This window comes from Rana temporaria, chromosome 12 (assembly GCF_905171775.1).
Source record: "Rana temporaria chromosome 12, aRanTem1.1, whole genome shotgun sequence".
NCBI lineage: Eukaryota > Metazoa > Chordata > Amphibia > Anura > Ranidae > Rana > Rana temporaria.
In genome coordinates, this window is record NC_053500.1 from 723753 (window position 1) to 737388 (window position 13636).

Genomic DNA, 13636 nt, shown 5'->3' on the forward strand with positions numbered 1-13636 from the left:
TTTGACCTTCTTCCAGAAGAGCATTTGTGAGGTCAGGCACTGATGTTGGATGAGAAGGCCTGGCTTGCAGTCTCCACTCTAATTCATCCCAAAGGTGTTCTATGGGGTTGAGGTCAGGACTCTGTGCAGGCCAGTCAAGTTCCTCCACCCCAAACTCACTCATCTTTGTCTTTATGGACATAGTGGGCCAACTCAACATTGAACCCTACGGACTAAGATGTTATTAAAGTACATGTGTGTGTAAAGGCCGGTGTCCCAATACTTTTGATAATATAGTTTGTATCCAGTATATAAATATATATATACCCACAGAGCCCACCAACACCATTCATGCAGGAGGCGGAGCTCACCATCACAATATTGGCCAGATGAGCGGATATGATGGCGTACACTCCACCGGAAGATCCAACCACGGGAGCCGTCATGTCAGCCAGAGACACCGCCAGAGACCCTGCGACAGAAGAATGTATTGTGATTGGTGGATAGAAGGAAAGTGTCTCTCGGAGACATTCGGTTGGATGAGACGGGAATGAGGACACGCCTCCTCCTCATGGAATCATCACTTACCGGCCAGGACACCAGCAAAGTACAGAAATCCAATCCTCAGAGTGCCGTGTACCATCTCCAGGGGGACCCCTACCAACAACTGCAGAGCCACGTTCACCCCCAAATGTTCTATCCTGAGAAAGACAAACGTGGAATTAGAGGCGAAACCCCCAAAACTCATCCTACTGCACCTCTATAATAAATAAACCGGGGGGGGGGGGGGGCAGAGAGAGGACAGGGAGGAACATAGAAGGGGTTTCAGGGAGATAGAGAAAACTTGAGAGAGGAGTGGGGGGGAAAGAGGAGGGGTGAGAGAGAAGAGGAGCAAGGCGAATAGACGAGAGTAAAAAGAGAGAACGAGGAGGGGTGAGAGAAAAGAGAGGCGAGAGCGATAGAGGAGGGGAAATAGAGAACAAGGAGGGGTGAGAGAGAAGAGGAGCGAGGGAGATAGAGGAGGGGAAAGAGAGAACGAGGAGGGGAAAGAGAGAGAATGAGGAGGGGTGAGAGAGAAGAGGAGCGAGGGAGATAGAGGGGGGGAAAGAGAGAACGAGGAGGGGAAAGAGAGAGAATGAGGAGGGGTGAGAGAGAAGAGGAGTGAGGGGGAAAGAGGAGGGGTGAGAGAGAGAATGAGGAGGGGTGAGAGAGAAGAGGAGCGAGGCGAATAGACGAAAGTAAAAAGAGAGAACGAGGGGGGTGAGAAAAAAGAGAGGCGAGAGCGAAAGAGGAGGGGAAAGAGAGAACAAGGAGGGGTGAGAGAGAAGAGGAGCGAGGGAGATAGAGGAGGGGAAAGAGAGAGAACGAGGAGGGGTGAGAGAGAAGAGGAGCGAGGGAGATAGAGGAGGGGAAAGAGAGAAATGAAGAGGGGTGAGAGAAAAGAGAAGCGAAGGGGATAGAGGAGGGGAAAAAGAGAGAACGAGGAGGGGTGAGAGATAAGGAGTGAGGGAGATAGAGGGGGGAAAGAGAGAGAACAAGGAGGGGTGATAGAGAAGAGGAGCGAGGGAGATAGAGGAGGGGAAAGAGAGAGAACGAGGAGGGGTGAGAGAGAGAATGAGGAGGGGTGAGAGAGAAGAGAAGGGGTGAGAGATAAGGAGCGAGGGAGATAGAGGAGGGGAAAGAGAGAACGAGGAGGGGTGAGAGAAAAGAGAAGCAAGAGAGATAGAGGAGGGGGAAAGAGATTGAGGAGGGGTGAGAGATAAGAAGAGGGAGATAGAGGAGGGGAAAGAGATAGAATAAGGAGGGGTGAAAGAGGAGTGGGGAAGAGAGGAGTGGAGGAGAGAAGCGCAAGGAGCCATTGAGGAGGGGAGAGAGAGGAGTGAGGAAGAGAGGGGGTAAAGAGTGAGTGAAGGAGGGGGGGTGTCGGAGGAGGAGAGACGCACAGAGAGGGGGACAAAGTGGGAAGGAGAGAGAGGGTGAGGAGGGAAAGAAAATAATAGATTGGGGTGAGGAGAGGGGGGGCAGTGGGGGTCGAAGGGAGATTGAGATATCAAGGGTGGGGGGTGAGAGAACGAAGAAGGAGGGAAAGTCAGGAGGAGACGGTATTTTGAAGGGCGGGGGGTGAGAGAACGAAGAAGAAGGAGGGAGAGTCAGGAGGAGACGGTATTTTGAAGGGTGGGGGGTGAGAAAAGGAAGAAGAAGGAGGGAGAGTCAGGAGGAGACGGTATTTTGAAGGGTGGGGGGGTGAGAGAACGAAGGAGGGAGAGTCAGGAGGAGACGGTATTTTGAAGGGTGGGGGGTGAGAGAACGAAGGAGGGAGAGTCAGGAGGAGACGGTATTTTGAAGGGTGGGGGGTGAGAGAACGAAGGAGGGAGAGTCAGGAGGAGACGGTATTTTGAAGGGTGGGGGGCGAGAGATTCTGGGAGCGCGGTAGACACCCATGAGGATGATTTTATTGTAGACATTTATGGGAATTGCTCCTCAGTCACGTCGGTCGGATGTGAAGACATCATCACTGCAGAGCTGCAATATCACCATCCAGGAACAGAGTCACCTTCCTGCAGATCAATGACGGGAAACACTGACGCGTCTTCCTAATGAACGATCAATAACAGCTTCATATTACCCCCGAGCCTCTCCATTCAGAGCTCCGGACCCCTCCATGTGTCATAGTGACGGGTCGCTCTTCATGAATAACATTCGATGGTCATCTCTGTAAAAGAGCTTTCAGTAACATTCTTGGTTCAACATGTAGATTTGGAGTTCCATCATCCATGGGACGGAAGACCGGGGCTTTTTTTCAGCAGGAACGCGGGGGGAACACAGGTGAACGCGGAGGAACGTGGGGGAATGCGGAGGAAGGCGGGGGAACACGGGGGAATGCGAGGGAACGCAGGGGAACACAGTTCCAGCACCTCCCAAACTGAATGAATGTAATGGTGCTGGAGAGTCTGACGGCTCCGGGGGGATCTATTTTTGCGAAGGAAGGGAGTTTATTGTTGCTGGGGGGTTCTTCTGTTGTTGCTCATGGGGGATCTGTTGTTACTGGGAGGGTGGGGGGTCAGTCGTTGCTAGGAGGGATGTATTGTTGAGGGGTCTTTGTTGCTGGCTGTTGGAGGGTCTATTGATGCTGATGTAACGGTCACCACCGTTTACGATATTCCATCCCATCGCCCCACGACAGCTTATCCGACAGTCCGACAAGCCAGCAGACACGATCCATAAGAATTCCCTCAGAGAGACGAGACATGCGCTCTGTGTTCTGAGTCACATGAATGAACCCATGCTTTAATGGTTAGCTCTCTTATATACAGTACAGGCCTGTTACAGATAATCAAAGACACACTCCACCCACAACATCACACAATGGGGGGCTTCAATCACATTCTTTTAGACAATGACATTCAGTTGAGTTAATTATTAGTCATTATCCAGACAGCCTGTCTCCGCATACAGCTTGACAAGTCACATTCCACATCACCACAGTAGCAGACTTAGTTAGCATCTCACAATGGAATGTCTAGGAGCAGACGCAATTAACACCTCAAAAGCATGTGTCTGCCCATTGAATGAAAACACTCCATTTGGAGTGAGACTTTAACAACTTGTAATATTCCAAGATATCCTGCAAAACATGAATTATCAGTTATCAGTCACTCTATGCCCAAAAGGGGCACAGGGTGACCCTAGACCCAAGAGTCATTAGTGACGCTGGCACAGGAGTACCCCACATCCTTCAAAAGTCTCTGGGTGTCACGGGCCATTCCGTTACATCTCTCCCCTTTCGGTGGGAGACTGACACAGGAGGAGACCCCAAACGGGTTGACTCTGAAGTTAGTCAGTAGTACCAGTCCCCCAATGCTGGTATCCATACCGTACCCCAAATAATTTGCTCCAAACAGAGCATTACTCACCCAGCCAACCTCTGTCTCTCTAAGAGAACCTGCCTGCCGCTGGGGAGAGGCCTGGACTGGCCCTTCTCCCTGGAGTCCTTTCAGCCGCTGGAGAGAAGACAGGGTGACTGGGCTCAGTCCATCATGTTGTTGGGGATCTGGGCCAACTGCCCCCCATCCCTGGGGTATATCAGTGGAGACTGGAGTCCCATCCACTGGTGGTAGAAAATCCCCCGGTGCTGACATCCTCCTGTCTCAGTGCCGCACCATTTTCTGGGGTTGTGTCAGTGAAGACTGAAGTCCCATCCACTACCCCAGGAACTCCCTCTTCCGCTGAGAGCAGAGGCCTGTGGCACTCTGCTCTGTTGCCAGCTCTTCTGGTGGGTTGCTGTGATTGGAGACCACAGTCCCATCCACTACCCCAGGAACTCCCTCTTCCGTTAGTTCAGGGCAGAGGCTTGTGGCACTCTGCTCTGTTGCCAGCTCTTCTGCTGGGTTGCTGTGAGTGGAGACCACAGTCCCACCCACTACCCCAGGAACTCCCTCTTCCGTTAGTTGAGGGCAGAGGCCTGTGGCACTCTGCTCTGTTGCCAGCTCTTCTGGTGGGTTGCCGTGATTGGAGACCACAGTCCCATCCACTCCCACAGGAACTCCCTCTTCCGTTAGTTGAGGGCAGAGGCTTGAGGCACTCTGCTCTGTTGCCAGCTCTTCTGCTGGGGATGCATAATTCATAACATCCTGTGACCGGCCCATTAAGTCCATACATTCGGTAATCTGTGGCTGAGGAGATGAGCCAACTGGCCCCGCCCCCTGGAACTCCACACCATCTGCTTTGGCTTTAGGGATGGCAATCTTCCGATCTTCCACTGCCGATTCATCAGCCAGGATTTCAGAGCTGTCATCTGAAATTTCCTCAAAGTCCCAGGCAACGGGAGCCCCACCCTGCTGCTGAGCAGAGTCTAGCAGCTGTCTATAGGCGATCTCCATCTCCCATTCCTGAATGGCCAGAAACTCCAAATCTTCCTGTGCCCAGTGCCCTTCCGAGACATTCAATTCTTGCTCTCTGTGCTCCATTATTTCCTCCAAATGCCACTCCCTATCATCCCCGAAGTCAGGATCACTGGACATCCTCCAATACAACAATCCCAGGCCATCATAGTCAAAGCCTTCCTTGGGGCTGTCATCCGCTGACCACGGGCACTCTTGGGCTACATACCACCGGAGGGCTCTGTAGCTCTCGTCCAACCGCATCTCTGCCCGGATCAGCCTGCTTAACTCTGCTGTCCACTCCTGCTTCAGTTGTTCCCCCAACAACGACATTCGTACATCATACTGCGACCAGTACCTTACATGGATGGAGGGGAGGACCTTCCCCTGGTGTTGCTGCTCAAGAGCTAGCGCTTCCTTCCAGAGTTGGCAACGAATCACATCCGACCATCCCAGCAGGGTCTCCTCTGATACTGGTCCTCTGTGCTGTATCCTCATCTCTTGTAACCTCCTTCTGAATTCCTCTTCCATGGAGACTGGTATCTGTACCTCTCCTCTCTCTTCAGTTGGTGCTGCTGTGACTTCTGCTGCTGCAGCACCTCTTTGATGTAGCCAAGTGGCATCCACAGCCGCTATAACCAGGTCTATGAACTCCGGTGGAGGATTAGGACCATACTGTGCCAGTCCACGTCTAACAGCCCGATCAAAACTTTCTTCCTTGGGTGTCCTGTCTGTTACGCCGGGCCTTTCAGCTCTATCCATTTCCACAAGTTCTGCGATAATGTCCCTTTTCTTACGGTTGCTGGCCGGTCTGCCCCGGCTCTCCAGTAAGTCCATGAGGGAAGAGAGCTTCAGACGTTCATACTGTGTCTCCATTGTCCTGTGTCCTTGTAGCTCACCACCATTTACGATATTCCATTCCATCAACCACGACAGATTATCTGACACTCCAACCATCCAACAGACACGATCCATAAGAATTCCCCCAGAATTACGAGACATATGCTCTGTGTTCTGAGTCAAATGAATGAATCAATGCTTTAATGATTAGCTCTCTTATATACAGTACAGACATGTTAAAGTTAATCAAAGGAACAAAGACACACTCCACCCACACATCACACAATGGGGCTTCAATCACATTCTTTTAGACAATGACATTGAGTTAATTATTAGTCATTATCCAGACAGCCTGTCTCCGCATACAGCTTGACAAGTCACATTCCACATCACCACAGTAGCAGACTTAGTTAGCATCACACAATGGAATGTCTAGGAGCAGACACAATTAACACCTCAAAAGCATGTGTCCCCCCATTGGATGAAAACACTCCATTTGAAGTCAGACTTTAACAACTTGTAATATTCCAAGATATCCTGCAAAACATGAATTATCAGTTATCAGTCACCCTATGCCCAAAAGGGGTACAGGATGACCCTAGACCCAAGAGTCATTAGTGACACTGGCACAGGAGTACCCCCCATCCTATAAAAGTCTCTGGGTGTCACGGGCCATTCCGTTACATCTGGCTACTGGGGAATCTATTGTTGCTCGGAGGTGGGTAGGGGGTGGAGTCAAGGGTGTCTTGGAAGGGAGGAGTTCCTGTACCTATTCTCTAAGAAAAAAAGCTCTACAAAAGATGCCGTGTGTCAGAGGCGGACCGGACTTCTACAATTTGAATGTGCCGGGAGAGATGGAGAAGGTGCCGCGAGACGGAGAATGTGCCGGGAGACGGAGAATATGCCGGGAGACGGAGAACGTGCTGGGAGACGGAGACTGTGCCAGGAGACGGGGAAGGTGCCGGGAGACGGGGAAGGTGCCGAGAGACGGGGAAGGTGCCGGGAGACGGGGAAGGTGCCGGGAGACGGGGAAGGTGCCAAGAGATGGAGAAGGTGCCAGAAGAAGGTGCCAGGAGATGGAGAAGGTGCCAAGAGATGGAGAAGGTGCCAGAAGAAGGTGCAAGGAGATGGGGAAGGTGCAAGAAGAAGGTGCCGGGAGACGGGGAAGGTGCCGGGAGACGGGGAAGGTGTCGGGAGACGGGGAAGGTGCCTGGGAGACGGGGAAGATGCCCGGGAGACGGGGAAGATGCCCGGGAGACGGGGAAGATGCCCGGGAGACGGGAAAGATGCTCGGGAGACGGGGAACGTGCCGGGAGACGGGGAACGTGCCGGGAGACGGGGAACGTTCCGGGAGACGGGGAACGTGCCGGGAGACGGGGAACGTGCCGGGAGACAGGGAACGTGCCAGGAGACGGGGAAGGTACCGGGAGACGGAGAAGGTGCCGGGAGACGGAGAAGGTGCCAGGAGACGGAGAAGGTGCCAGGACACGGAGAAGGTGCCAGGAGATGGAGAAGCTTCTCCACACATAGTGTAGGACTCACCCGGCATGCATGAAGATGTAGCTGAGGTAGCGCCAGGCCTGGGAGCGGAGCTGGGGGTGGTACATGAGGGGGTTCTTCAGGTACTGGGGGTGGTTGACCTGCAACACAAATCTGTCCAAAACTAGCCCATAATACACAAAGATGGCCACCTGGAAGAAGAAGAAAACGGCATTACCAATCAGCAGAGGCCACAGTCCATACTTCAGTATCCTTTGTACCTGGACCAGTACTTGGCCATATGGACCCACCTCCACAATGGTGATGGCGATCATGAACCAGGGTGGCGGACAGCCCGTGTAGTTGTCATAGAACCACTTCCTGTCGATCTCTCGGGGGAGAACCTCATAAGCCACGTGGCGGATCAGCCTCTGCGCCAGACTTAGACCCGACTCCTCTATAAGAGCCGTATTACACAAGCGTCTGTTCCCCTGCAGGATCGCACGGCGGAAGCTATTCGATCGCTTACTGCTCATCTGAGAAGAGAAAGAAAAAACATGAGAGGGGCGCATGGCCCAGGACCCTTCTCCCTTCACCACCTACAACCTGCGCCAGGCTTCACCCAGAACTAGCCCGTTCTACAGACTGGTACTAGGAGGATCCTTCTCCCTTCACCACCTACAACCTGTGCCAGGCTTCACCCAGAACTAGCCCGTTCTACAGACTGGTACCAGGAGGATCCTTCTCCCTTCACCACCTACAACCTGTGCCAGGCTTCATCCAGAACTAGCCCGTTCTACAGACTGGTACCAGGAGGATCCTTCTCCCTTCACCACCTACAACCTGTGCCAGGCTTCACCCAGAACTAGCCCGTTCTACAGACTGGTACCAGGAGGATCCTTCTCCCTTCACCACCTACAACCTGTGCCAGGCTTCACCCAGAACTAGCCCGTTCTACAGACTGGTACCAGGAGGATCCTTCTCCCTTCACCACCTACAACCTGCGCCAGGCTTCACCCAGAACTAGCCCGTTCTACAGACTGGTACCAAGAGGATCCTTCTCCCTTCACCACCTACAACCTGTGCCAGGCTTCACCCAGAACTAGCCCGTTCTACAGACTGGTACCAGGAGGATCCTTCTCCCTTCACCACCTACAACCTGTGCCAGGCTTCACCCAGAACTAGCCCGTTCTATAGACTGGTACCAGAAGGATCCTTCTCCCTTCACCACCTACAACCTGTGCCAGGCTTCACCCAGAACTAGCCCGTTCTACAGACTGGTACCAGGAGGATCCTTCTCCCCTCACCACCTACAACCTGCGCCAGGCTTCATCCAGAACTAGCCCGTTCTACAGACTGGTACCAGGAGGATCCTTCTCCCCTCACCACCTACAACCTGCGCCAGGCTTCACCCAGAACTAGCCCGTTCTACAGACTGGTACTAGGAGGATCCTTCTCCCTTCACCACCTACAACCTATGCCAGGCTTCATCCAGAAATAGCCCATTCTACAGACTGGTACTAGGAGGATCCTTCTCCCTTCACCACCTACAACCTGTGCCAGGCTTCATCCAGAACTAGCCCATTCTACAGACTGGTACCAGGAGGATCCTTCTCCCTTCACCACCTACAACCTATGCCAGGCTTCATCCAGAAATAGCCCATTCTACAGACTGGTACTAGGAGGATCCTTCCCCCTTCACCACCTACAACCTGTGCCAGGCTTCATCCAGAACTAGCCCGTTCTATAGACTGGTACCAGGAGGATCCTTCTCCCTTCACCTGATGGGGGGTCCCGTGTTCTACCAGGATAACATGGAGAGCATTACAAAGGCCGGACCCCACCACCCTCCCCCACACTTATATTAATTCAGTAATAAAACCCAATGAATGTCTAACGAGGGGACAAGAGGTGGAGAGAATATCCCCCCAGAGTGCCGAGACCCCCGACGTTCCAGGAGAGAGGAGAGAGGACATTTACCCAAATCTCCGTCCTCTGAACTTTGTACCCCACCCTCTGCGTCACCCTTTCCTCTCACCCCCTCCTTCTTACCCATCTACCCATCCACACAACCCTCCTTACCCATCCACACAACCCTCCTTCTTACCCATCTACCCATCCACACAACCCTCCTTACCCATCTACCCATCCACACAACCCTCCTCCTTACCCATCTACCCATCCACACAACCCTCCTTCTTACCCATCTACCCATCCACACAACCCTCCTTCTTACCCATCTACCCATCCACACAACCCTCCTTCTTACCCATCTACCCATCCACACAACCCACCTTCTTACCCATCTACCCATCCACACAACCCTCCTTCTTACCCATCTACCCATCCACACAACCCTCCTTCTTACCCATCTACCCATCCACACAACCCACCTTCTTACCCATCTACCCATCCACACAACCTTCCTTCTTACCCATCTACCCATCCACACAACCCTCCTTACCCATCTACCCATCCACACAACCCTCCTTCTTACCCATCTACCCATCCACACAACCCTCCTTCTTACCCATCCACACAACCCTCCTTCTTACCCATCTACCCATCCACACAACCCTCCTTCTTACCCATCTACCCATCCACACAACCCTCCTTCTTACCCATCCACACAACCCTCCTTACCCATCTACTCATCCACACAACCCTCCTTCTTACCCATCTACCCATCCACACAACCCTCCTTCTTACCCATCTACCCATCCACACAACCCTCCTTCTTACCCATCTACCCATCCACGCAACCCACCTTCTTACCCATCTACCCATCCACACAACCCTCCTTACCTATCTACCCATCCACACAACCCTCCTTCTTACCCATCTACCCATCCACACAACCCTCCTTACCCATCTACCCATCCACACAACCCTCCTTCTTACCCATCTACCCATCCACACAACCCTCCTTACCCATCCACACAACCCTCCTTCTTACCCATCTACCCATCCACACAACCCTCCTTCTTACCCATCTACCCATCCACACAACACCCTCCTTCTTACCCATCCACACAACCCTCCTTCTTACCCATCTACCCATCCACACAACCCTCCTTCTTACCCATCTACCCATCCACACAACCCTCCTTACCCATCTACCCATCCACACAACCCTCCTTTTTACCCATCTACCCATCCACACAACCCTCCTTACCCATCTACCCATCCACACAACCCTCCTTCTTACCCATCTACCCATCCACACAACCCTCCTTCTTACCCATCTACCCATCCACACAACCCTCCTTCTTACCCATCTACCCATCCACACAACACCCTCCTTCTTACCCATCCATACAACCCTCCTTCTTACCCATCCACACAACCCTCCTTCTTACCCATCTACCCATCCACACAACCCTCCTCCTTACCCATCTACCCATCCACACAACCCTCCTTCTTACCCATCCACACAACCCTCCTTCTTACCCATCTACCCATCCACACAACCCTCCTTACCCATCTACCCATCCACACAACCCTCCTTCTTACCCATCTACCCATCCACACAACCCTCCTTCTTACCCATCTACCCATCCACACAACCCTCCTTCTTACCCATCTACCCATCCACACAACCCTCCTTCTTACCCATCTACCCATCCACACAACCCTCCTTCTTACCCATCCACACAACCCTCCTTCTTACCCATCTACCCATCCACACAACCCTCCTTCTTACCCATCTACCCATCCACACAACCCTCCTTACCCATCTACCCATCCACACAACCCTCCTTCTTACCCATCTACCCATCCACACAACCCTCCTTCTTACCCATCTAGCCATCCACACAACCCTCCTTACCCATCTACCCATCCACACAACCCTCCTTCTTACCCATCTACCCATCCACACAACCCTCCTTCTTACCCATCTAACCATCCACACAACCCTCCTTCTTACCCATCCACACAACACCCTCCTTCTTACCCATCCACACAACCCTCCTTCTTACCCATCTACCCATCCACACAACCCTCCTTCTTACCCATCTACCCATCCACACAACCCTCCTTACCCATCTACCCATCCACACAACCCTCCTTCTTACCCATCTACCCATCCACACAACCCTCCTTCTTACCCATCTACCCATCCACACAACCCTCCTTCTTACCCATCTACCCATCCACACAACCTTCCTTACCCATCTACCCATCCACACAACCCTCCTTCTTACCCATCTACCCATCCACACAACCCTCCTTCTTACCCATCTAGCCATCCACACAACCCTCCTTACCCATCTACCCATCAACACAACCCTCCTTCTTACCCATCTACCCATCCACACAACCCTCCTTCTTACCCATCTACCCATCCACACAGCACCCTCCTTCTTACCCATCCACACAACCCTCCTTCTTACCCATCCACCCAACCCTCCTTCTTACCCATCTACCCATCCACACAACCCTCCTTCTTACCCATCTACCCATCCACACAACCCTCCTTCTTACCCATCTACAGATCCACACAACCCTCCTTCTTACCCATCTACCCATCCACACAACCCTCCTTCTTACCCATCTACAGATCCATACAACCCTCCTTCTTACCCATCTACCCATCCACACAACCCTCCTTACCCATCTACCCATCCACACAACCCTCCTTCTTACCCATCTACCCATCCACACAACCCTCCTTCTTACCCATCCACACAACCCACATTCGGGTGACCACATTCCTCAAACCATCTTCCATTGACCCCCCAACCTTATTCTCAGCCCCCCTTCCCCATGCATGTCTCTTACTCCCATTTCTATCCTCCAGCCCACATTCTCCACTGATATCTCCTCCACCTATCCTCCTCTAACATTGCCACTCCACCTTCAACCCCCACTTCTCCTCTTCTCACTCCCCAGATTTTATCTCTCTACCTTTTCTCAACCCCTCCTCCCCATCATCCCATGTCCCTCACTCTGCCTCCCATCCCTTGCCTCTCTATTATACCTCCACCCCGTCTCTCCCCTCCTCCATCTCACCTCACATCCCATCACCCTCCTCCACCATCTCACCCCACATCCCTTTACCCTCCTCCTCCATCTCACCCCACATCCCTTCACCCCCTCCCAGACCTTCTACCCCTCCTCCATCTCACCCCACATCCCTTCACCCCCTCCCAGACCTTCTACCCCTCCTCCATCTCACCCCACATCCCTTCACCCCCTCCCAGACCTTCTACCCCTCCTCCATCTCACCCCACACCCCTTCACCCCCTCCCGGACCTTCTACCCCTCCTCCATCTCACCCCACATCCCTTCACCCCTCCCAGGAAGGCCTTCTACCCCTCCTCCATCTCACCTCACATCCCATCACCCCCTCCCAGACCTTCTACCCCTCCTCCATCTCACCTCACATCCCATCACCCCCTCCCAGACCTTCTACCCCTCCTCCATCTCACCTCACATCCCATCACCCCCTCCCAGACCTTCTACCCCTCCTCCATCTCACCTTACATCCCATCACCCCTCCCAGGCCTTCTACCCCTCCTCCATCTCACCCCACATCCCATCACCCCCTCCCAGACCTTCTACCCCTCCTCCATCTCACCCCACATCCCTTCACCCCTCCCAGGCCTTCACCCCTCCTCCATCTCACCTCACATCCCATCACCCCCTCCCAGACCTTCTACCCCTCCTCCATCTCACCTCACATCCCATCACCCCCTCCCAGACCTTCTACCCCTCCCCCATCTCACCCCACATCACTTCACCCCTCCCAGGCCTTCACCCCTCCTCCATCTCACCCCACATCCCTTCACCCCCTCCCAGACCTTCTACCCCTCCTCCATCTCACCCCACATCCCTTTAACCCCTCCCAGACCTTCTACCCCTCCTCCATCTCACCCCACATCCCTTCACCCCTCCCAGGCCTTCACCCCTCCTCCATCTCACCCCACATCCCTTCACCCCCTCCCAGACCTTCTACCCCTCCTCCATCTCACCCCACATCCCTTTAACCCCTCCCAGACCTTCTACCCCTCCTCCATCTCACCCCACATCCCTTCACCCCTCCCAGACCTTCTACCCCTCCCCCATCTCACCCCACATCCCATCACCCCCTCCCAGACCTTCTACCCCTCCTCCATCTCACCCCACATCCCTTCACCCCCTCCCAGACCTTCTACCCCTCCTCCATCTCACCCCACATCCCTTCACCCCCTCCCAGACCTTCTACCCCTCCTCCATCTCACCCCACATCCCTTCACCCCCTCCCAGACCTTCTACCCCTCCTCCATCTCACCCCACATCCCATCACCCCCTCCCAGACCTTCTACCCCTCCTCCATCTCACCCCACATCCCTTCACCCCCTCCCAGACCTTCTACCCCTCCTCCATCTCACCCCACATCCCTTCACCCCACATCCCATCACCCTCCTCCTCCATCTCACCCCACATCCCATCACCCCCTCCCAGACCTTCTACCC

General features: G+C 53.6%; 1 protein-coding gene across 1 annotated transcript in view; it reads right to left on the bottom strand.

Annotated features, from left to right (window-relative positions):
- Positions 1-13636, bottom strand: part of RHBDL3 (rhomboid like 3) — a 33235-nt gene that overhangs the window by 17557 nt on the left and 2042 nt on the right. Inside the window, exons 2-5 of the mRNA XM_040331583.1 lie at positions 7490-7714; positions 7242-7390; positions 568-680; positions 351-451 (exon numbers count right to left, since the gene is read on the bottom strand). Coding sequence (XP_040187517.1) covers positions 351-451; positions 568-680; positions 7242-7390; positions 7490-7714 — 588 coding nt within the window. The remainder of the gene's footprint in view (positions 1-350; positions 452-567; positions 681-7241; positions 7391-7489; positions 7715-13636) is intronic.